The sequence below is a fragment of the Cottoperca gobio genome, chromosome 7 (genome assembly GCF_900634415.1).
Source record: "Cottoperca gobio chromosome 7, fCotGob3.1, whole genome shotgun sequence".
In the NCBI taxonomy this organism is placed as follows: Eukaryota; Metazoa; Chordata; class Actinopteri; order Perciformes; family Bovichtidae; genus Cottoperca; species Cottoperca gobio.
This window is the reverse complement of record NC_041361.1, coordinates 3,682,347-3,704,141: the sequence shown is the minus strand read 5'-3', so window position 1 is coordinate 3,704,141 and position 21,795 is coordinate 3,682,347. Positions and strand designations below refer to the sequence as shown.

Here is a 21,795-nt window from a genome sequence, read left to right as displayed (position 1 = left end):
TAACGATTGTTCTGGCTTTGATAAATATAATAGAATATCATCCGCATTTAACGATATATATTTTTGCCCCAATGCTTTCTGCTGTTGCTCATTATGACAATAATTGCTTTCTTTGAGATTGAAGCTAACCTTTTTTTGTGGGTCTGCTCTTGTTGGCTGATTTTAATCCCTGTGTAATTAGATGTACATTACATAACAATGCTGCTGTTGGTCTGAATACTAATTATAGCCTTTTTCTGTAACCATCAACAGGGCTGTTTTGCCTTAGTAACGTAGAGTTTCCAAACGTTAATCCAGTTGTTCCGCTTCCTGCGGCTACCTTTGAATTCAACGTCTAAAGTGCCCGGCCCATGAGTTGACATTTTTTTTCTAGTTCAAAATGCAGATAAGGATTATTGCCAAGAAGGTTAGTCAGCAATAAGGAATGTGACTTGATGTTACAATCAGTGTGTGTGAATGCGTTCATTAATTAGCCCCACCCTATCATACCAGGTGTCAGCCCTATTTAAAGCATTGAAGCCAGACATCAGTCAAAGTAGGGAGACAGTATCTGCTCATTTGACCATTGTCTTGGTAAGTATCCTTTTTACTCTAATTTTATTAAACCACATTTTCATTAATTTCTTAGTTGTTGCTATGTATATTGCTATACCTTCTTCAAATAGCTTCATCGCTCCAACTAACTGTCTAATAATCTGACATGTTATTCAATGATTCCAGATGATATTTGATCACTGATTGAATCTACTTACTACCCTGATAAAGGTAAGTGAAAATATTAGGGGTCCAGTAGAAAGAGTGTCTAAATGTACACCATATTACAGTGACAAGTGTCTTTAAACTGCTAAAATACTCAGTGGACCATTCTGTAGCAATTTACTGATTGGCTTTTGCCACGATTCATTGAGAGTTAGTAAATGTAAGCTTTGCCACAGGACGACCAAACACCTTTTTTTAAACATTGCTTTGTGTCGCTGGTGTACGCTGCTGTCTATGTTGTAAATTATCTGTACATACAAGTTATATTGTATAAGAAAGTGACTTAATTCAAAGCTTGCTCAGAGACACAATTTTAAAGAAAAAGTCTGTTACAGTCTAACTCTGACTGCAGTTCAGTTTTTAATGTTGACACAAAAGGCAGATCTACATCATATTGAAGAAAGCACTTGACCTTGACAGAATGAATAGTTTTGGAAATGAACTAGAATTGATTAAAGATGTGCAGTTTTTTTTCAGCTCCATGTTGAACAACTTTTTTTATTTCTGCTTATCCACATAGTGACAACATGTGCAAGCTCGCTCTCACTGCAAGTAAGTCACGCTGGTCAATTAAATGTTTCCTTAAAGGATCAGTTCATCCAAATCACAAAAACACATTTCCTGACTTAACGTCAGTGGTCTCTAGCCGTGCAGATAGTTCTTGTTTTGTTATCTCAGCCAGGGGATCATGCAGTAGGTTGTGTGTGTGAATGAGTGAAATCTCTGTTTGTCCACGGCTAATAGGGGAGGGGGCACCACCGCAACTTGATAACAAAATGCTTTACATAAACTAAACATAAAATTGTAAGAAACATCAGCTAACTCAGATATACTCTGGGTTCTCTTTTCCGGGGTAGTTCCACGGTGGTGAAAAAGGTTTGTCTGGAGCCCTGCCCCAGAGCCAGAAACACCTGGTCTGCACTGTACTGAATGCACTTTTTCCAATTTACCCATGTTTTGTGTCTTGGATTACAGTGAGAGTGAATTTAATGTGGTTTAACCCCACAACGATCCACTGACAATTCTTTACAGAAACACTGTTCCCATTACTCTGGACAATCCATACTGTATGTGTTGTGTGGATTATTATTTTTTTTTTTCTATTTGGCTGAACTGACTTGTTAAGCTTTGTTCGTAACCCAATACTAACCAGTCTGTTTTCTTTGAAGGTCTCTGTTTGATCCTCGCCAGCTTGGGTGAGTTTATAAAGTACATTAATCATAATCAGTCTTAGTAGCAGAGGAATAATGTACCCTACTCCACAATTGTTGTCAAACAAGGATCTTAATATAATTAATGTTTTCAAAAACTAATTAAAACCATCCTGATTTCTTTCCATCTCTCAGCCTCTTCCTCCAGGCTAGTCTGTTACTATAACAGCGATGCTGAAAATAGAGAAGACAAGGGGAAGTTCATGGTTTCAGATATCGATCCGAACAAATGTACTCACCTGATCTATTCCTTTGCTGGTATTAATAACGCAAATGAGCTGGTCCCCACCAATGAAAATGACATAGCACACTATCAGTCCTTTAATGCACTCAAGACCAGGTCAGTTCTTAAACCTGTCAGAATACGTTTTAAATTTTGTGTAAAACAATTACAAACTATACTTTTGTGTTTTGTAAACAATTAATATTGAACTTTTATGCCTGCACAGAAATGTACAGCTCAAAACCCTGTTGTCGGTCGGTGGCTTGGACTTCAACAACAGAAAGTAAGTTACTTAAATGAACATGTAGGCCTTTTCTGCGTCAGGGCAAAGACAGGTATGATGATGATGATGATGATGATGATGATGATGATGATAATGATGATAATACATTATTAGACTTGTATAGTGCTTTTCTAGTAACTCAAAGCCGCTTGACAGAGTGAGTGACACAAAAATAAATATATAAACAAACAAACCAGAAAAATAAATATAAGCAGCACTTCAATATGTTTGTATTTTCCTCACCATGAAACCTGCTTTTCACATTGATCCTCTATTTGTATGCGTTATACAGCATGCATGGTGCATGGTTTCTTACAAATTAGGTAGCACAAGGTAAGGTGCTGGTATTTTATGGTTATTAGACCATTCGCCTACAGCTGTCTTTACACACGTGATTTTGAGCTTTTTGTTGCTCTTTGAGTTTGTGCTAACGCTTAAATTCAGTATGTTGAGTGTCTTCTTGAGAGCACTGTTTTGTTCAAATGTTTACTAGATTCAGGAAAATGGTGACAGGAAAACGAAGAAGAACACCCTTCATCCAGTCTGCTATCACACTACTGAGAGACAATGGGTTTGATGGGCTCAACATTGACTGGAGGAACCCCGCAGGAGCTGGAAGCAGATCAAGAGACAAACGGAGATTCACACGGCTGTGCAGGGTAAGATTCTGAAATTCTTTTCTGCAACAAACACATTCAGAAATATGCCATACTGTATGTACACCGTGTAGGAAAATATTAGATTTTGTATTTAACAGAGAGTGAACCATGCTTCTGTGTTGTATAGGAGCTCAAAAAGGCCTTTGTCGCTGAGGGAACAGCAACTAACCGTGACAGCTTAATGGTTACTGCTAGTGTCTCTGCTGAGAAAGACACCATCGATTTCAGTTATGATGTCCCAAAGATTGCAAAGTAAAACTAATTTAATGTAATTCTTGACATTATACCCATGATTAGCTATCGTCATGTTTTGGTAAACTTGATCTTCTCTGCATTTTATCAGAAACCTGGATTTCATTAATGTGCTGACATTTGACTTTCGCGCCGACTTGGAAAGTGTCACAGGACATCACAGCCCCTTGTACAAGGGATCCCAGGACACTGGAGATGACATCTTCTGGAACACTGTAAGTACAGGGATTAAACTACCTCATCACATTTATATTCAGACATGTCTTCTAATTCTTTTTTCACTTTCTAGGATTATGCAATGCAATATTGGACAGATCAGGGAGCACCTACAGAACAGCTAAACATGGGGTTAGCGGCATACGGGCGAACCTTTGAGCTCTCATCTGCATCCAGTGGTGTTGGAGCACCAGCCAATGGTCTTGGTGAAGAAGGCCGCTACACCGATGAAGAGGGATTCTTGTCCTATTATGAGGTAAACCTGTAAACTGTGAATAAAAATCAAATGACATCAATCGTCTTATTATAGACCAACCAATTTTACTGTATTGTGTGCAAAAAAATGTTAATATATTACATTTAACTGACCCTTTTTTCAGATTTGCCTTAAACTTGAAGGAGTAACAACCCATCTGATTACTGATCAGAGAGTTATATATGCAACGAAAGAAAATCTGTGGGTTGGATTTGACAACAAAGGCAGCCTTGATAATAAGGTAATCATTTGTTTCATTACAACTATTGCTCACTAATTAATTAACAAATTACTGGTTGTACACACGACTGGTTGCATAGATATTTTTGATAACAGGACTTAGGTCGTTAAAAGATTTTGTCCCTCATCTTCTCAGGTCAGTTACATAAAAGCTCACAAATTTGGAGGAGCCGTTGTCTGGTCTCTGGACCTGGATGACTTTAAAGATCACTGTGGAGATGGCAACTACCCCTTAATCAGCCACCTGCATAGTCTGCTGGTGTTAGGTAACCAAAATGTGAAACATTAAAATCCTATCCTGTCATGTGGTTTCCACTGTGTACTTGATTGAATGCTATTAGCTTTGATGGAATCACCTTTTATTAACTGTATTACATTGTATTAAGCAGAGAGAAAATGTGTGTTCTTTCTATATAGAAATCACAACAGTCATACTCAGTGATATACAAATAGTATGTCATGATAAAACAAGGTTAATGAGCAATTCACACAATTTCTGATATCTGATCTGATTTTTCCGTGTTTTCCTGGCTTTGCAGATACAACTCCTTCTGGAAACCTCTGTGAAGGAAGGAGCGATGGGCAATACCCCAACCATGATGATCCAAATGCTTTTAACAACTGTGGTAATGAAATAGCCTACCTGCAACACTGCCAACCAAATTTGGTCTATAACCAAGAGTGCAACTGCTGTGACTATCCCGATTCAGCCACTCCGACAAATACTGAGAATACTGGAAAATTCTGTGATGGAAAGGATGATGGGCACTACGCCAACCCTGATGACCCAAACAGTTTTCACCAATGTGCTAATAAGATAACATACACCAAGAACTGCGCTGTGGGCTTGATCTTCAAGCAAAGCTGCACGTGCTGTGACTTTCCCGATTCAGCCACTCCGACAAATACTGAGAATACTGGAAAATTCTGTGATGAAAAGGATGATGGGCACTACGCCAACCCTGATGACCCAAACAGTTTTCACCAATGTGCTAATAAGATAACATACACCAAGAACTGCGCTGTGGGCTTGATCTTCAAGCAAAGCTGCACGTGCTGTGACCATCCCTAGTCATCCACTCCGACAGATACTGTAAACCTCTGTGATGGAAAGAAATATGGGTACTACATCCAGCTTGATGACTCATATTTTTCACATTTGGCTTACAGGTAGAAAAATTGCTTTATAATGGTACTGCTGGGTTTTATAGGCCTGACTTATATACACTTATTTCAATACATTTTAAAACACAATTCATGTATCAAATGTTCGGCACTAATATTTTCAGATTGATTTCCATCAGCTCCCTGTGCCCATTGAAATGCCAAAACAATGAGAAAATGATTAAATCTCTTGTACTTCCTATTTTCAGTTAGAAAAAGATCAAATGATGCATTGACATGACATCAAACCTTTACACATTTAGTTACATATACTGTCTTTGATTTGAGACTGCGTACATGTTAAAGTGGAAATGTCCAACCATCCATATCTATCAATATACATTTAATCTGACAGGCTTTACTTATTTTATTAGTTATTGTTGGTGTTTCTAATTCTGTTGCATCGGTGTGCTCTTGTTCGTTTATATTTTATGTTTAATAAAATCACGCATCAATAAAATACCACCAGTTTCCCAGAGAATTTCTTTCATATTTATTCAACATTTGGTTGTTCCATGTTGGTTGTGCTTTATCTATCAGGTGTTGTGTATGATAAAAGACACACCAAGTGTGGTGGAAAGTTTTAATTAAGTCCTTATACAAATTACCAGTGAAGTATATAATACTGAAATGAAGATTCTTGAGAAATAAGCTTGTCTTTGGAGTATTTATTCTTTGCAAAGAAGGATCATCATTTATACAGAGTGCAAGCAGTCTGTATGAGGAAGAACCCCGATAAAATGTGTTCATGTATTTTACAGACTGTAAGGAGAAATAGGGGTGGAAGATTGACACAGTTGACCCTAAAAGTCAGTGAGTAGAGAAGGGAGGGGGTGGAGGATTCAGACAGTGACAGATAGTAGAGAAGGGGGGTGTATGGAAAGTTCCCAAAGTTGCAGGTGTTAGATAGACATACAACAGTGAGTAGAGAGGGGAGGGGAAGAAGATTCACCCATTTGGGATAAACACAAGTAGAATAGTCAGGGCGGGCATACAAATAAAGTTACAGAGATATGCTGGGAAAGACAGAAGTTCATTGAACAAAGTATGAAACAAGAAAAATGTAACTTGGAAATATGAAACTTTCTATTACATTCCTCCCTTTTGATCATTCTATCAACATAAACAAATATGTACAATTTCATCACAGGCGTTAAAACTTTAAACTCAGAAACACACAAATATTCACATTTGATACATGAATTGTGTTTTAAAATGTATTGAAATAAGTGTATATAAGTCAGGCCTATAAAACCCAGCAGTACCATTATAAAGCAATTTTTCTACCTGTAAGCCAAATGTGAAAAATATGAGTCATCAAGCTGGATGTAGTACCCATATTTCGTTCCATCACAGAGGTTTACAGTATCTGTCGGAGTGGATGACTAGGGATGGTCACAGCACGTGCAGCTTTGCTTGAAGATCAAGTCCACAGCGCAGTTCTTGGTGTATGTTTTCTCACCAGCACATTGGTAAAAACTGTTTGGGTTATCAGGGTTGGCGTAGTGCCCATCAACCTTTTTACCACAGAGTGTTCCAGTATTTGTCGGAGTGGGTGACTCGGGATGGCCACAGCAGTTGTCCTCTTCGTTAAAGATCAAATTTGGTTGGCAGTATTGGAGGTGGGTTATGTCATGACCACAGTTGTAAAAAGAATGTGGATCAGCAGGGTTGGCGTAGTGCCCATCATCCTTTCCAACACAGAATGTTCCAGTATTCTCAGTATTTGTCGGAGTGGCTGAATTGGGATAGTCACAGCAGTTGCACTCTTGGTTATAGACCAAATTTGGTTGGCAGTGTTGCAGGTAGGCTATTTCATCACCACAGATGTTAAAAGCATTTGGATCATCATGGTTGGGGTATTGCCCATCGCTCCTTCCTTCACAGAGGTTTCCAGAAGGAGTTGTATCTGCAAAGCCAGGAAAACACGGAAAAATCAGATCAGATATCAGAAATTGTGTGAATTGCTCATTAACCTTGTTTTATCATGACATACTATTTGTATATCACTGAGTATGACTGTTGCGATTTCTATATAGAAAGAACACACATTTTCTCTCTGCTTAATACAATGTAATACAGTTAATAAAAGGTGATTCCATCAAAGCTAATAGCATTCAATCAAGTACACAGTGGAAACCACATGACAGGATAGGATTTTAATGTTTCACATTTTGGTTACCTAACACCAGCAGACTATGAGGTGGCTGATGAAGGGGTAGTTGCCATCTTTACAGTGATTTTTAGTCAGTTAAATTTAATATATTAACATAAACAGAATTTTTTTGCACACAATACAGTAAAATTGGTTGGTCTATAATAAGACGATTGATGTCATTTGATTTTTATTTACAGTTTAACCTCATAATAGGACAAGAATCCCTCTTCATCGGTGTAGCGGCCTTCTTCACCAGGACCATTGGCTGGTGCTCCAACACCACTGGATGCAGATGAGAGCTCAAAGGTTCGCCCGTATGCCGCTAACCCCAAGTTTAGCTGTTCTGTAGGTGCTCCCTGATCTGTCCAATATTGCATTGCATAATCCTAGAAAGTGAAAAAAGAATTAGAAGACATGTCTGAATATAAATGTGATGAGGTAGTTTAATCCCTGTACTTACAGTGTTCCAGAAGATGTCATCTCCAGTGTCCTGGGATCCCTTGTACAAGGAGCTGTGATGTCCTGTGACACTTTCCAAGTCGGCACGAAAGTCAAATGTCAGCACATTAATGAAATCCAGGTTTCTGATAAAATGCAGAGAAGATCAAGTTTACCAAAACATGATGACAGCTAATCATGGGTATAATGTCAAGAATTACATTAAATTAGTTTTACTCTGCAATCTTTGGGACATCATAACTGAAATCGATGGTGTCTTTCTCAGCAGAGACACTAGCAGTAACCATTAAGCTGTCACGGTTAGTTGCTGTTCCCTCAGCGACAAAGGCCTTTTTGAGCTCCTATACAACACAGAAGCATGGTTCACTCTCTGTTAAATACAAATCTAATATTTTCCTACACGGTGTACATACAGTATGGCATATTTCTGAATGTGTTTGTTGCAGAAAAGAATTTCAGAATCTTACCCTGCACAGCCGTGTGAATCTCCGTTTGTCTCTTGATCTGCTTCCAGCTCCTGCGGGGTTCCTCCAGTCAATGTTGAGCCCATCAAACCCATTGTCTCTCAGTAGTGTGATAGCAGACTGGATGAAGGATGTTCTTCGTTTTCCTGACACCATTTTCCTGAATCTTTGCCCTGACGCAGAAAAGGCCTACATGTTCATTTAAGTAACTTACTTTCTGTTGTTGAAGTCCATGCCACCGACCGACAACAGGGTTTTGAGCTGTACATTTCTGTGTAGGCATAAAAGTTTAATATTAATTGTTTACAAAACACAAAAGTATAGTTTGCAATTGTTTTACACAAAATTTAGAACGTATTCTGACAGGTTTAAGAACTGACCTGGTCTTGAGTGCATTAAAGGACTGATAGCGTGCTATGTCATTTTCATTGGTGGGAACCAGCTCATTTGCGTTATTAATATCAGAAAAGGCATAGATCAGGTGAGTACATTTGTTCGGATCGATATCTGAAACCATGAACTTCCCCTTGTTTTCTCTATATTCAGCATCGCTGTTATAGTAACAGACTAGCCTGGAGGAAGAGGCTGAGAGATGGAAAGAAATCAGGATGGTTTTAATTAGTTTTTGAAAACATTAATTATATTAAGATCCTTGTTTGACAACAATTGTGGAGTGGAGTTTTCAAAGAAAACAGACTGGTTAGTATTGGGTTACGAACAAAGCTCAACAAGTCAGTTCAGCCAAATAGAAAAAAATGTAATAATAATCCACACAACACATACAGTATGGATTGTCCAGAGTAATGGGAACAGTGTTTCTGTAAAGAATTTTCAGTGGATCGTTGTGGGGTTAAACCACATTAAATTCACACTCACTGTAATCTAAGACACAAAACATGGGTAAATTGGAACTACCCCGGAAAAGAGAACCCAGAGTATATCTGAGTTAGCTGATGGCGGTGGTGCCCCCTCCCCTATTAGCCGTGGACAAACACAGAGATTTCACTCATTCACACACACACAACCTACTGCATGATCCCCTGGCTGAGATAACAAAACAAGAACTATCTGCACGGCTAGAGACCACTGACGTTAAGTCAGGAAATGTGTTTTTGTGATTTGGATGAACTGATCCTTTAAGGAAACATTTAATTGACCAGCGTGACTTACTTGCAGTGAGAGCGAGCTTGCACATGTTGTCACTATGTGGATAAGCAGAAATAAAAAAAGTTGTTCAACATGGAGCTGAAAAAAAACTGCACATCTTTAATCAAGTCTAGTTAATTTCCAAAACTATTCATTCTGTCAAGGTCAAGTGCTTTCTTCAATATGATGTAGATCTGCCTTTTGTGTCAACATTAAAAACTGAACTGCAGTCAGAGTTAGACTGTAACAGACTTTTTCCTTTAAAATTGTGTCTCTGAGCAAGCTCTGAATTAAGTCACTTTCTTATACAATATAACTTGTATGTACAGATAATTTACAACATAGACAGCAGCGTACACCAGCGACACAAAGCAATGTTTAAAAAAAAAAAAAGGTGTTTGGTTGTTCTGTGGCAAAGCTTACATTTACTAACGCTCAATGAATCGTGGCAAAAGCCAACCAGTAAATTGCTACAGAATGGTCCACTGAGTATTTTAGCAGTTTTAAAGACACTTGTCACTGAAGTCAGCCGGTTCCCCTGTCGAATACTGGTGAGTGCACGAGCTGCCTCTCGACCCGGAGCCGTGTGGTCGAAGATCTTCCTTAGAGTCTCTGTGAAGGCGCCTAAGGATTGACAAATTGGTCTCTCCCTGGCCCATTCTGCCGTAGCCCAAGCCTCCGTCCGTCCTGACAGGTAAGAAATCACATACGCCCACCTTGGAACGCTCAGTTGGAAAAGAAGCAACTTGTAATTCAAAATGTAAACATTGGGTTAAGAACGCTCTGCAATTCTCCGGCGAAGCGTTCAGGTCTGGAGAGACGAATCATTGGCTGGGGAGTAGCCGTGGAGACGGGAGGGATGACCGCCTAACCTTGACCGGTAGCGGCCTGGCCCCGCGGCCATCGCAGAACATAGTAACTGGACGCATGTCCCCAGCTGTTGGAGCTGCTTGGCCAGCTGGTCCACCTATGTCGTTCTGGAATGCCGTCTGATTGTCAGAGTCCTTACTCCGACGCACAGAGATGACAGCTGCTCATCCAGATTGTGGAGACGAATGCCTTGACCACCGTCTTAACCTTCTCTGAGTCGGCTGAGTCCATGTCTTTGGCCAGTTCGTACTGTAACAGTACGATACAACAGAAAGGGAGGTGGGACTCAATTGCATGACACAGAGGCAGATAAATGTTGAATGGAACTGGTCTTTACTGAAAACATTGCAGTTGCTATGGTACACGCATAGACAGTTGAACATACAGAGTATCAAGGGGTAATCCAGGAGCAGAGTCGGGTCACGGAAACATGTTTGGTACACGGGCAGATACTCAGCGTAACAGCACAGCAGACAAGGTAAGGGCAGAATCGAGTCACAGAAACAAGGTCGAGGAAGCCGGGGAATCAAACGCTTGGGAAACAAGAAGACGGGACTAATGCTGGAACTCTTGACATCGAAGTACGAAGACTAACTGGCAACGAGAGAATAACAAAACAGACTCTAAATACACACCAAGAAGTGAGAGGGAACGAGACACAGGTGAGGGACACTACGAACAGATTGGGAACACCTGGGGGGTAGGAAGTAGAAACAACAGAGAACAGGTAATTAACAAAATAAAACAGGACACAACACAAAACATCTAACGAACAGGCCGAGACCTAATAGATATATAATTGGGTGTCATCCGCATAACAATGAAAGTTTATAGAGTGGTTCCTTATAATATTGCCTAAAGGAAGCATATATAAGGTGAATAGAATAGGTCCAAGTACAGAACCTTGTTGTACAAACTGAGATCGCTCAGATAAATAGGACTTAGACCTGCTTACTGCGGGTTCCTTTTATGCCAATGAAATGTTCCAGTCTCTGTAATAGAATGTCATGGTTGAAAGCAGCACTGAGGTCTAACAAGACAAGAACAGAGACAAGTCCTTTGTCTGATGCCAATACAAGGTCATTGGCACCTTTCACCAGTGCCGTCTCTGTGATATAATCTACTCTAAATCCAGCCTGAAAAACCTCAAACAACCACACAACTGTTTTGCGACTGCTTTCTCAAGGATTTGTAGCAAGAAAGAGAAGAGAATTGGCCTATAGTTGGCTAAAACGTCTGGATCATGACTGGACTTTTTAGGAAGAGATTTTATTACAGCTACTTTAAAGGATTGTGTTACATAGCCAGATTATAAAGACAGGTTGAGCACATTTAATAACGAGGTGTTAATTAAGGGTAAAATGTCTTTAAACAGTTGTAATTGGGTCTAAAAGACAGGTCAATGGCTTAGACGACGAAATTGTTGATTAAGTTAGTTGGTTAAGATCGATTGCAGTAAAGCAGTCTAGATATATTCCTTTCCCTACATCTTATATGAAAATATACACCAGCTGTGTGAAACATGTATTAAATGAAGTGTGCCAATACTTTCTGAGTACGAAGCACACACTGGCAGCAGCTAGGTGCGTGCTGTCACTGATGGACACAAATTCTATTTTGGCAACAAATTAATAATAATCATACTAATTATAATTATAATAATTATATAACAACATGTTCTCACTCTAACTACAGGTAAGACAAGCAGGACAAGTAAATGTTTCTTGTTGACCCAAATACCAAAAACACATATTTTCTCACCTACCTCCAGTGGCTTCTAGCCACACCTTTTGTTTTGTTTACCCATGTTTTGGTCTCTCAGGTTTCAATGACAGTGAATTGAATTTGGTTTGTACAGAGGAAGGTCCTGTAAGGTGACTTTTTATTATTATTAAAAGTTAACTATCTTGTGCGCACAAGATTATTATAAATCAAAAATTACATTAAATCAAATCAAATCAAATCAAATGTATTTGTATAGCCCAATATCACAAATTATACATTTGTCTCAGTGTGCTTTACAGACTGTACAGGTTACGACATCCTCTGTCCTTAGACCCTCGCATCGCACAAGGAAAAACTTCCTAAAAGAAACCCCAAAATTAAAGGGGAAAAAATGGAAGAAACCTCAGAGAGAGCAACTGAGGAGGATCCCTCTCCCAGGACGGACAGGACGTGCAATAGATGTCGTGTGTACAGGATAAACAACATAGTACAAATACAACATTTGACAGAAATTATATTGTGTTGAAAAAAAAAAGAAATAGAAAGTATGGATGAATCCAGGAAAAATGTCAAAAAGGCTTCCCGGTGTCCAGCAGGACCAGGTCAGTAGGCGCTGTCACGATTCATGATCCTGACGTAAACTTATCAGTGGCACCTGCCACATGAGAGACAGACACTCCGGGGATGATACCCCGGATGGTGAGTTAGTAACATACATTTACATAATGCATACAGATAGAGAGGGAGAAGAAGAGAGGGGAGGGGAGGAGAGAGGAAGAGAAGGAAGAGAGCAGGGAGGTGTCCCCCGGCAGTCTAAGCCTATAGCAGCATAACTAGGGGCTGATCCAGGGCAAACCTGAGCAAGCCCTAACTATAGCTTTATCAAAAAGGAAAGTCTTTAGCCTACTTTTAAATGTGGAGAGTGTGTCCTGCCTCCCGAACACAAACTGAAGCTGGTTCCACTGGAGAGGAGCTTGATAGCTGAAGGCTCTGGCTCCCATTGTACTCTTAGAGACTCTAGGAACCACAAGTAACCCTGCAGTCTGGGAGCGTAATGCTCTAGTTTGGTTTATAAGGTACTATGAGGTCTTTAAGATATACTGGAGCCTGACCATTAATTGATTTGTAAGTCAGGAGAAGGATTTTGAATTCTATTCTGTATTTACCGGGAGCCAGTGCAGTGCAGCTAATACAGGAGTAATATGATCCCGTTCCTTGTTCTAGTCAATACACGTGCCGCTGCATTTTGGATCAACTGAAGAGTCTTAAGTGACTTTTTGGGACAACCGGATAACAATGAGTTGCAGTAATCCCAGCCTTGAAGTAACAAATGCATGGACTAGTTTTTTCTGCATCATTTTGAGACAGGATGTGTCTTATTTTTGGCAATGTTACGTAGATGAAAGAAGGCAGTCCTTGAGATTTGTTTTATGTGGGAGTGAAACGACAGATCTTGATCAAAGATGACGCCAAGATTCCTTACAGTGGTGCTGGAGGCCAAGTATAATGCCATCCAGAGCTTCATGTCATTAGAAAATGCGTTTCGGAGGCGTTTAGGGCCAAGTATAATAACTTCAGTTTTGTCTGTGTTTAACATCAAAAAGTTGATAGACATCCAAGTTTTTATGTCCTTGAGGCATGCTTGAAGTTTAGCCAATTGATTGGTTTCGTCTGGTTTAATTGATAGATATAATTGGGTATCATCCGCATAACAATGAAAGTTTATAGAGTGGTTCCTTATAATATTGCCCAAAGGAAGCATATATAGGTGAATAGAATCGGTCCAAGTACAGAACCCTGCGGAACTCCAAGACTGACTTTGGCTGTCATGGAGGATTTATCGTTTATCGCTCAGATAAATAGGACTTGAACCAGCTTAGTGCGGTTCCTTTTATGCCAACACAATGTTCCAGTCTCTGTAGTAGAATGTCATGATCAACAGTGTCAAAAGCAGCACTGAGGTCTAACAAGACAAGAACAGAGACAAGAGTCCTTTGTCTGATGCCAATAGAAGGTCATTGGTAACTTTCACCAGTGCCGTCTCTGTGCTATGATGAACTCTAAATCCAGATTGAAAAACCTCAAATAAACTATTATTATGTAAAAAGTCACACAACTGTTTTGCGACTGCTTTCTCAAGGATTTTAGCGAGAAAGGGTAGATTAGATATCGGCCTATAGTTGGCTAAAACCTCTGGATCAAGACTAGGCTTTTTAAGAAGAGGTTTTATTACAGCTACTTTAAAGGATTTTGGTACGTAGCCAGATAATAGAGACAGGTTGATCATATTTAATAACGAAGTGTTAATTAAGGGTAAAACTTCTTTAAACAGTTTAGTTGGAATCGGGTCTAAAAGACAGGTTGATGGTTTAGACGATGAGATTGTTGAAGTTAGTTGGTTAAGGTTGATTGGAGGTAAAACAGTCTAGATTATATTTCAGGAGTTACAGATTTTTTAAATTCCAACAGTTGAAGTTAAGTCATTACCAATTGAGGTCAGGAGGAGATTAATTTTGTCTCTAATATTATAATTTTATCGTTAAAGAAACTCATGAAGTCGTCACTACTGAGAGATATAGGAAACAGAAGGCTCTGTAGAGCTGTGGCTCTCTGTCAGCCTGGCTACAGTGCTGAAAAGAAACCTGGGGTTGTTCTTATTTTCTTCTATTAAAGAAATTCAAATTTCTTCTCTAAAAAATACTTTCTCTAAATACAGAAGGCAATGCTTGGCTTCTTCCACATAGGAGGGAATACGTTGAAAAACACTTATTCCAAGTCACAAATGTATGACGACAGTACATATTCTACATAGTGAAGTATAATTGCGTATTTTTGAATTTTCCAAAGGTTTCTCATTCCACATAAATTAAATCCAAAGGTAATACATCATTATTTATTTATTTATATTTATATTTATCTAATACAGGATTATTTAAACCCTTGCTTCTGCAGTCTTAGTCATGCAGCCCAATATTATAGTTCATATAAGGTAATAAATAAGTAAGCATAGAGTGCGGGGATATAGTTAATCTTATACATTTCATTTCATCCAGATTGTTTAAAATTAGCACACCTAGGTACTTTATGTGTTTCTTGGTCAACTCCAATCAACTGGCTCTGAAGTGAGCAACAGTCAAATTTTAAATAATGGCGTTACCCTCTGTTACTTAACTCCTTGGCTAACTTTAAAACCTGATACTGTTCCATATTTCCCAATAATTCCAATAGAGCTGATAACGATTGTTCTGGCTTTGATAAATATAATTAGAATATCATCCGCATTTAAACGATATATATTTTTGCCCCAATGCTTTCTGCTGTTGGCTCATTATGACAATAATTGCTTCTTTGAGATTGAAGCTAACCTTTTTTGTGGGTCTGCTCTTGTTGGCTGATTTTAATCCCTGTGTAATTAGATGTACATTACATAACAATGCTGCTGTTTGTCTGAATACTAATTATAGCCTTTTTCTGTAACCATCAACAGGGCTGTTTTGCCTTAGTAACGTAGAGTTTCCAAACGTTAATCCAGTTGTTCCGCTTCCTCGCGGCTACCTTTGAATTCAACGTCTAAAGTGCCCCGGCCCATGAGTTGACATTTTTTTTCTAGTTCAAAATGCAGATAAGGATTATTGCCAAGAAGGTTAGTCAGCAATAAGGAATGTGACTTGATGTTACAATCAGTGTGTGTAATGCGTTCATTAATTAGCCCCACCCTATCATACCACAGGTGTCAGCCCTATTTAAAGCATTGAAGCCAGACATCAGTCAAAGTAGGGAGACAGTATCTGCTCATTTGACCATTGTCTTGGTAAGTATCCTTTTTACTCTAATTTTATTAAACCACATTTTCATTAATTTCTTAGTTGTTGCTATGTATATTGCTATACCTTCTTCAAATAGCTTCATCGCTCCAACTAACTGTCTAATAATCTGACATGTTATTCAATGATTCCAGATGATATTTGATCACTGATTGAATCTACTTACTACCCTGATAAAAGGTAAGTGAAAATATTAGGGGTCCAGTAGAAAGAGTGTCTAAATGTACACCATATTACAGTGACAAGTGTCTTTAAACTGCTAAAATACTCAGTGGACCATTCTGTAGCAATTTACTGATTGGCTTTTGCCACGATTCATTGAGAGTTAGTAAATGTAAGCTTTGCCACAGGACGACCAAACACCTTTTTTTAAACATTGCTTTGTGTCGCTGGTGTACGCTGCTGTCTATGTTGTAAATTATCTGTACATACAAGTTATATTGTATAAGAAAGTGACTTAATTCAGAGCTTGCTCAGAGACACAATTTTAAAGAAAAAGTCTGTTACAGTCTAACTCTGACTGCAGTTCAGTTTTTAATGTTGACACAAAAGGCAGATCTACATCATATTGAAGAAAGCACTTGACCTTGACAGAATGAATAGTTTTGGAAATGAACTAGAATTGATTAAAGATGTGCAGTTTTTTTTCAGCTCCATGTTGAACAACTTTTTTTATTTCTGCTTATCCACATAGTGACAACATGTGCAAGCTCGCTCTCACTGCAAGTAAGTCACGCTGGTCAATTAAATGTTTCCTTAAAGGATCAGTTCATCCAAATCACAAAAACACATTTCCTGACTTAACGTCAGTGGTCTCTAGCCGTGCAGATAGTTCTTGTTTTGTTATCTCAGCCAGGGGATCATGCAGTAGGTTGTGTGTGAATGAGTGAAATCTCTGTTTGTCCACGGCTAATAGGGGAGGGGGCACCACCGCAACTTGATAACAAAATGCTTTACATAAACTAAACATAAAATTGTAAGAAACATCAGCTAACTCAGATATACTCTGGGTTCTCTTTTCCGGGGTAGTTCCACGGTGGTGAAAAAGGTTTGTCTGGAGCCCTGCCCCAGAGCCAGAACACCTGGTCTGCACTGTACTGAATGCACTTTTTCCAATTTACCCATGTTTTGTGTCTTGGATTACAGTGAGAGTGAATTTAATGTGGTTTAACCCCACAACGATCCACTGACAATTCTTTACAGAAACACTGTTCCCATTACTCTGGACAATCCATACTGTATGTGTTGTGTGGATTATTATTATTTTTTTTCTATTTGGCTGAACTGACTTGTTAAGCTTTGTTCGTAACCCAATACTAACCAGTCTGTTTTCTTTGAAGGTCTCTGTTTGATCCTCGCCAGCTTGGGTGAGTTTATAAAGTACATTAATCATAATCAGTCTTAGTAGCAGAGGAATAATGTACCCTACTCCACAATTGTTGTCAAACAAGGATCTTAATATAATTAATGTTTTCAAAAACTAATTAAAACCATCCTGATTTCTTTCCATCTCTCAGCCTCTTCCTCCAGGCTAGTCTGTTACTATAACAGCGATGCTGAAAATAGAGAAGACAAGGGGAAGTTCATGGTTTCAGATATCGATCCGAACAAATGTACTCACCTGATCTATTCCTTTGCTGGTATTAATAACGCAAATGAGCTGGTCCCCACCAATGAAAATGACATAGCACACTATCAGTCCTTTAATGCACTCAAGACCAGGTCAGTTCTTAAACCTGTCAGAATACGTTTTAAATTTTGTGTAAAACAATTACAAACTATACTTTTGTGTTTTGTAAACAATTAATATTGAACTTTTATGCCTGCACAGAAATGTACAGCTCAAACCCCCTGTTCGTTGTCGGTCGGTGGCTTGGACTTCAACAACAGAAAGTAAGTTACTTAAATGAACATGTAGGCCTTTTCTGCGTCAGGGCAAAGACAGGTATGATGATGATGATGATGATGATGATGATGATGAAATGATGATAATACATTATTAGACTTGTATAGTGCTTTTCTAGTAACTCAAAGCCGCTTGACAGAGTGAGTGACACAAAAATAAATATATAAACAAACAAACCAGAAAAATAAATATAAGCAGCACTTCAATATGTTTGTATTTTCCTCACCATGAAACCTGCTTTTCACATTGATCCTCTATTTGTATGCGTTATACAGCATGCATGGTGCATGGTTTCTTACAAATTAGGTAGCACAAGGTAAGGTGCTGGTATTTTATGGTTATTAGACCATTCGCCTACAGCTGTCTTTACACACGTGATTTTGAGCTTTTTGTTGCTCTTTGAGTTTGTGCTAACGCTTAAATTCAGTATGTTGAGTGTCTTCTTGAGAGCACTGTTTTGTTCAAATGTTTACTAGATTCAGGAAAATGGTGACAGGAAAACGAAGAAGAACACCCTTCATCCAGTCTGCTATCACACTACTGAGAGACAATGGGTTTGATGGGCTCAACATTGACTGGAGGAACCCCGCAGGAGCTGGAAGCAGATCAAGAGACAAACGGAGATTCACACGGCTGTGCAGGGTAAGATTCTGAAATTCTTTTCTGCAACAAACACATTCAGAAATATGCCATACTGTATGTACACCGTGTAGGAAATATTAGATTTTGTATTTAACAGAGAGTGAACCATGCTTCTGTGTTGTATAGGAGCTCAAAAAGGCCTTTGTCGCTGAGGGAACAGCAACTAACCGTGACAGCTTAATGGTTACTGCTAGTGTCTCTGCTGAGAAAGACACCATCGATTTCAGTTATGATGTCCCAAAGATTGCAAAGTAAAACTAATTTAATGTAATTCTTGACATTATACCCATGATTAGCTATCGTCATGTTTTGGTAAACTTGATCTTCTCTGCATTTTATCAGAAACCTGGATTTCATTAATGTGCTGACATTTGACTTTCGCGCCGACTTGGAAAGTGTCACAGGACATCACAGCTCCTTGTACAAGGGATCCCAGGACACTGGAGATGACATCTTCTGGAACACTGTAAGTACAGGGATTAAACTACTACCTCATCATTTATATTCAGACATGTCTTCTAATTCTTTTTTTTCTACTTTCTAGGATTATGCAATGCAATATTGGACAGATCAGGGAGCACCTACAGAACAGCTAAACATGGGGTTAGCGGCATACGGGCGAACCTTTGAGCTCTCATCTGCATCCAGTGGTGTTGGAGCACCAGCCATGGTCTTGGTGAAGAAGGCCGCTACACCACTGAAGAGGGATTCTTGTCCTATTATGAGGTAAACCTGTAAACTGTGAATAAAAATCAAATGACATCAATCGTCTTATTATAGACCAAACCAATTTACTGTATTGTGTGCAAAAAAAATGTTAATATATTACATTTAACTGACCCTTTTTTCAGATTTGCCTTAAACTTGAAGGAGTAACAACCCATCTGATTACTGATCAGAGAGTTATATATGCAACGAAAAAATCTGTGGGTTGGATTTGACAACAAAGGCAGCCTTGATAATAAGGTATCATTTGTTTCATTACAACTATTGCTCACTAATTAATTAACAAATTACTTACTGGTTGTACAACAACACTGGTTGCATAGATATTTTTGATAACAGGACTTAGGTCGTTTAAAAGATTTTGTCCCTCATCTTCTCAGGTCAGTTACATAAAAGCTCACAAATTTGGAGGAGCCGTTGTCTGGTCTCTGGACCTGGATGACTTTAAAGATCACTGTGGAGATGGCAACTACCCCTTAATCAGCCAACCACCTGCATAGTCTGCTGGTGTTAGGTAACCAAAATGTGAAACATTAAAATCCTATCCTGTCATGTGGTTTTTCCACTGTGTACTTGATTGAATGCTATTAGCTTTGATGGAATCACCTTTTATTAACTGTATTACATTGTAATTAAGCAGAGAGAAAATGTTGTTCTTTCTATATAGAAATCACAACAGTCATACTCAGTGATATACAAATAGTATGTCATGATAAAACAAGGTTAATGAGCAATTCACACAATTTCTGATATCTGATCTGATTTTTCCGTGTTTTCCTGGCTTTGCAGATACACTCCTTCTGGAAACCTCTGTTGAAGGAAGGAGCGATGGGCAATACCCCAACCATGATGATCCAAATGCTTTTAACAACTGTGGTAATGAAATAGCCTACCTGCAACACTGCCAACCAAATTTGGTCTATAACCAAGAGTGCAACTGCTGTGACTATCCCGATTCAGCCACTCCGACAAATACTGAGAATACTGGAAAATTCTGTGATGGAAAGGATGATGGGCACTACGCCAACCCTGATGACCCAAACAGTTTTCACCAATGTGCTAATAAGATAACATACACCAAGAACTGCGCTGTGGGCTTGATCTTCAAGCAAAGCTGCACGTGCTGTGACTTTCCCGATTCAGCCACTCCGACAAATACTGAGAATACTGGAAAATTCTGTGATGGAAAGGATGATGGGCACTACGCCAACCCTGATGACCCAAACAGTTTTCACCAATGTGCTAATAAGATAACATACACCAAGAACTGCGCTGTGGGCTTGATCTTCAAGCAAAGCTGCACGTGCTGTGACCATCCCTAGTCATCCACTCCGACAGATACTGTAAACCTCTGTGATGGAAAGAAATATGGGTACTACATCCAGCTTGATGACTCATATTTTTCACATTTGGCTTACAGGTAGAAAAATTGCTTTATAATGGTACTGCTGGGTTTTATAGGCCTGACTTATATACACTTATTTCAATACATTTTAAAACACAATTCATGTATCAAATGTTCGGCACTAATATTTTCAGATTGATTTCCATCAGCTCCCTGTGCCCATTGAAATGCCAAAACAATGAGAAAATGATTAAATCTCTTGTACTTCCTATTTTCAGTTAGAAAAAGATCAAATGATGCATTGACATGACATCAAACCTTTACACATTTAGTTACATATACTGTCTTTGATTTGAGACTGCGTACATGTTAAAGTGGAAATGTCCAACCATCCATATCTATCAATATACATTTAATCTGACAGGCTTTACTTATTTTATTAGTTATTGTTGGTGTTTCTAATTCTGTTGCATCGGTGTGCTCTTGTTCGTTTATTTTATGTTTAATAAAATCACGCATCAATAAAATACCACCAGTTTCCCAGAGAATTTCTTTCATATTTATTCAACATTTGGTTGTTCCATGTTGGTTGTGCTTTATCTATCAGGTGTTGTGTATGATAAAAGACACACCAAGTGTGGTGGAAAGTTTTAATTAAGTCCTTATACAAATTACCAGTGAAGTATATAATACTGAAATGAAGATTCTTGAGAAATAAGCTTGTCTTTGGAGTATTTATTCTTTGCAAAGAAGGATCATCATTTATACAGAGTGCAAGCAGTCTGTATGAGGAAGAACCCCGATAAAATGTGTTCATGTATTTTACAGACTGTAAGGAGAAATAGGGGTGGAAGATTGACACAGTTGACCCTAAAAGTCAGTGAGTAGAGAAGGGAGGGGGTGGAGGATTCAGACAGTGACAGATAGTAGAGAAGGGGGGTGTATGGAAAGTTCCCAAAGTTGCAGGTGTTAGATAGACATACAACAGTGAGTAGCGAGGGGAGGGGAAGAAGATTCACCCATTTGGGATAAACACAAGTAGAATAGTCAGGGCGGGCATACAAATAAAGTTACAGAGATATGCTGGGAAAGACAGAAGTTCATTGAACAAAGTATGAAACAAGAAAAATGTAACTTGGAAATATGAAACTTTCTATTACATTCCTCCCTTTTGATCATTCTATCAACATAAACAAATATGTACAATTTCATCACAGGCGTTAAAACTTTAAACTCAGAAACACACAAATATTCACATTTGATACAT

The 21,795-nt window shown here is 38.7% G+C and overlaps 1 protein-coding gene and 2 pseudogenes across 1 annotated transcript; 2 read left to right on the top strand and 1 right to left on the bottom strand.

The window, feature by feature from the left end:
• The first annotated feature begins 539 nt into the window (after positions 1–539).
• Positions 540–5,718, top strand: LOC115010730 (acidic mammalian chitinase-like). Its single transcript, XM_029435469.1, has 13 exons — positions 540–573; positions 721–765; positions 1,280–1,311; positions 1,929–1,955; positions 2,106–2,310; positions 2,420–2,476; positions 2,970–3,135; positions 3,263–3,387; positions 3,479–3,602; positions 3,677–3,859; positions 3,984–4,100; positions 4,236–4,365; positions 4,639–5,718. The coding sequence occupies exons 3-13, from the start codon at positions 1,287–1,289 to the stop codon at positions 5,169–5,171; spliced, it is 1,692 nt and encodes a 563-aa protein (XP_029291329.1). The 5' UTR covers positions 540–573; positions 721–765; positions 1,280–1,286; the 3' UTR covers positions 5,172–5,718.
• Positions 5,719–7,597: 1,879 nt separating this feature from the next.
• LOC115010972 (chitotriosidase-1-like) lies at positions 7,598–10,394 on the bottom strand (annotated as a pseudogene).
• A 6,216-nt stretch (positions 10,395–16,610) lies between these two features.
• LOC115010971 (chitotriosidase-1-like) lies at positions 16,611–20,505 on the top strand (annotated as a pseudogene).
• Positions 20,506–21,795: the final 1,290 nt, after the last annotated feature.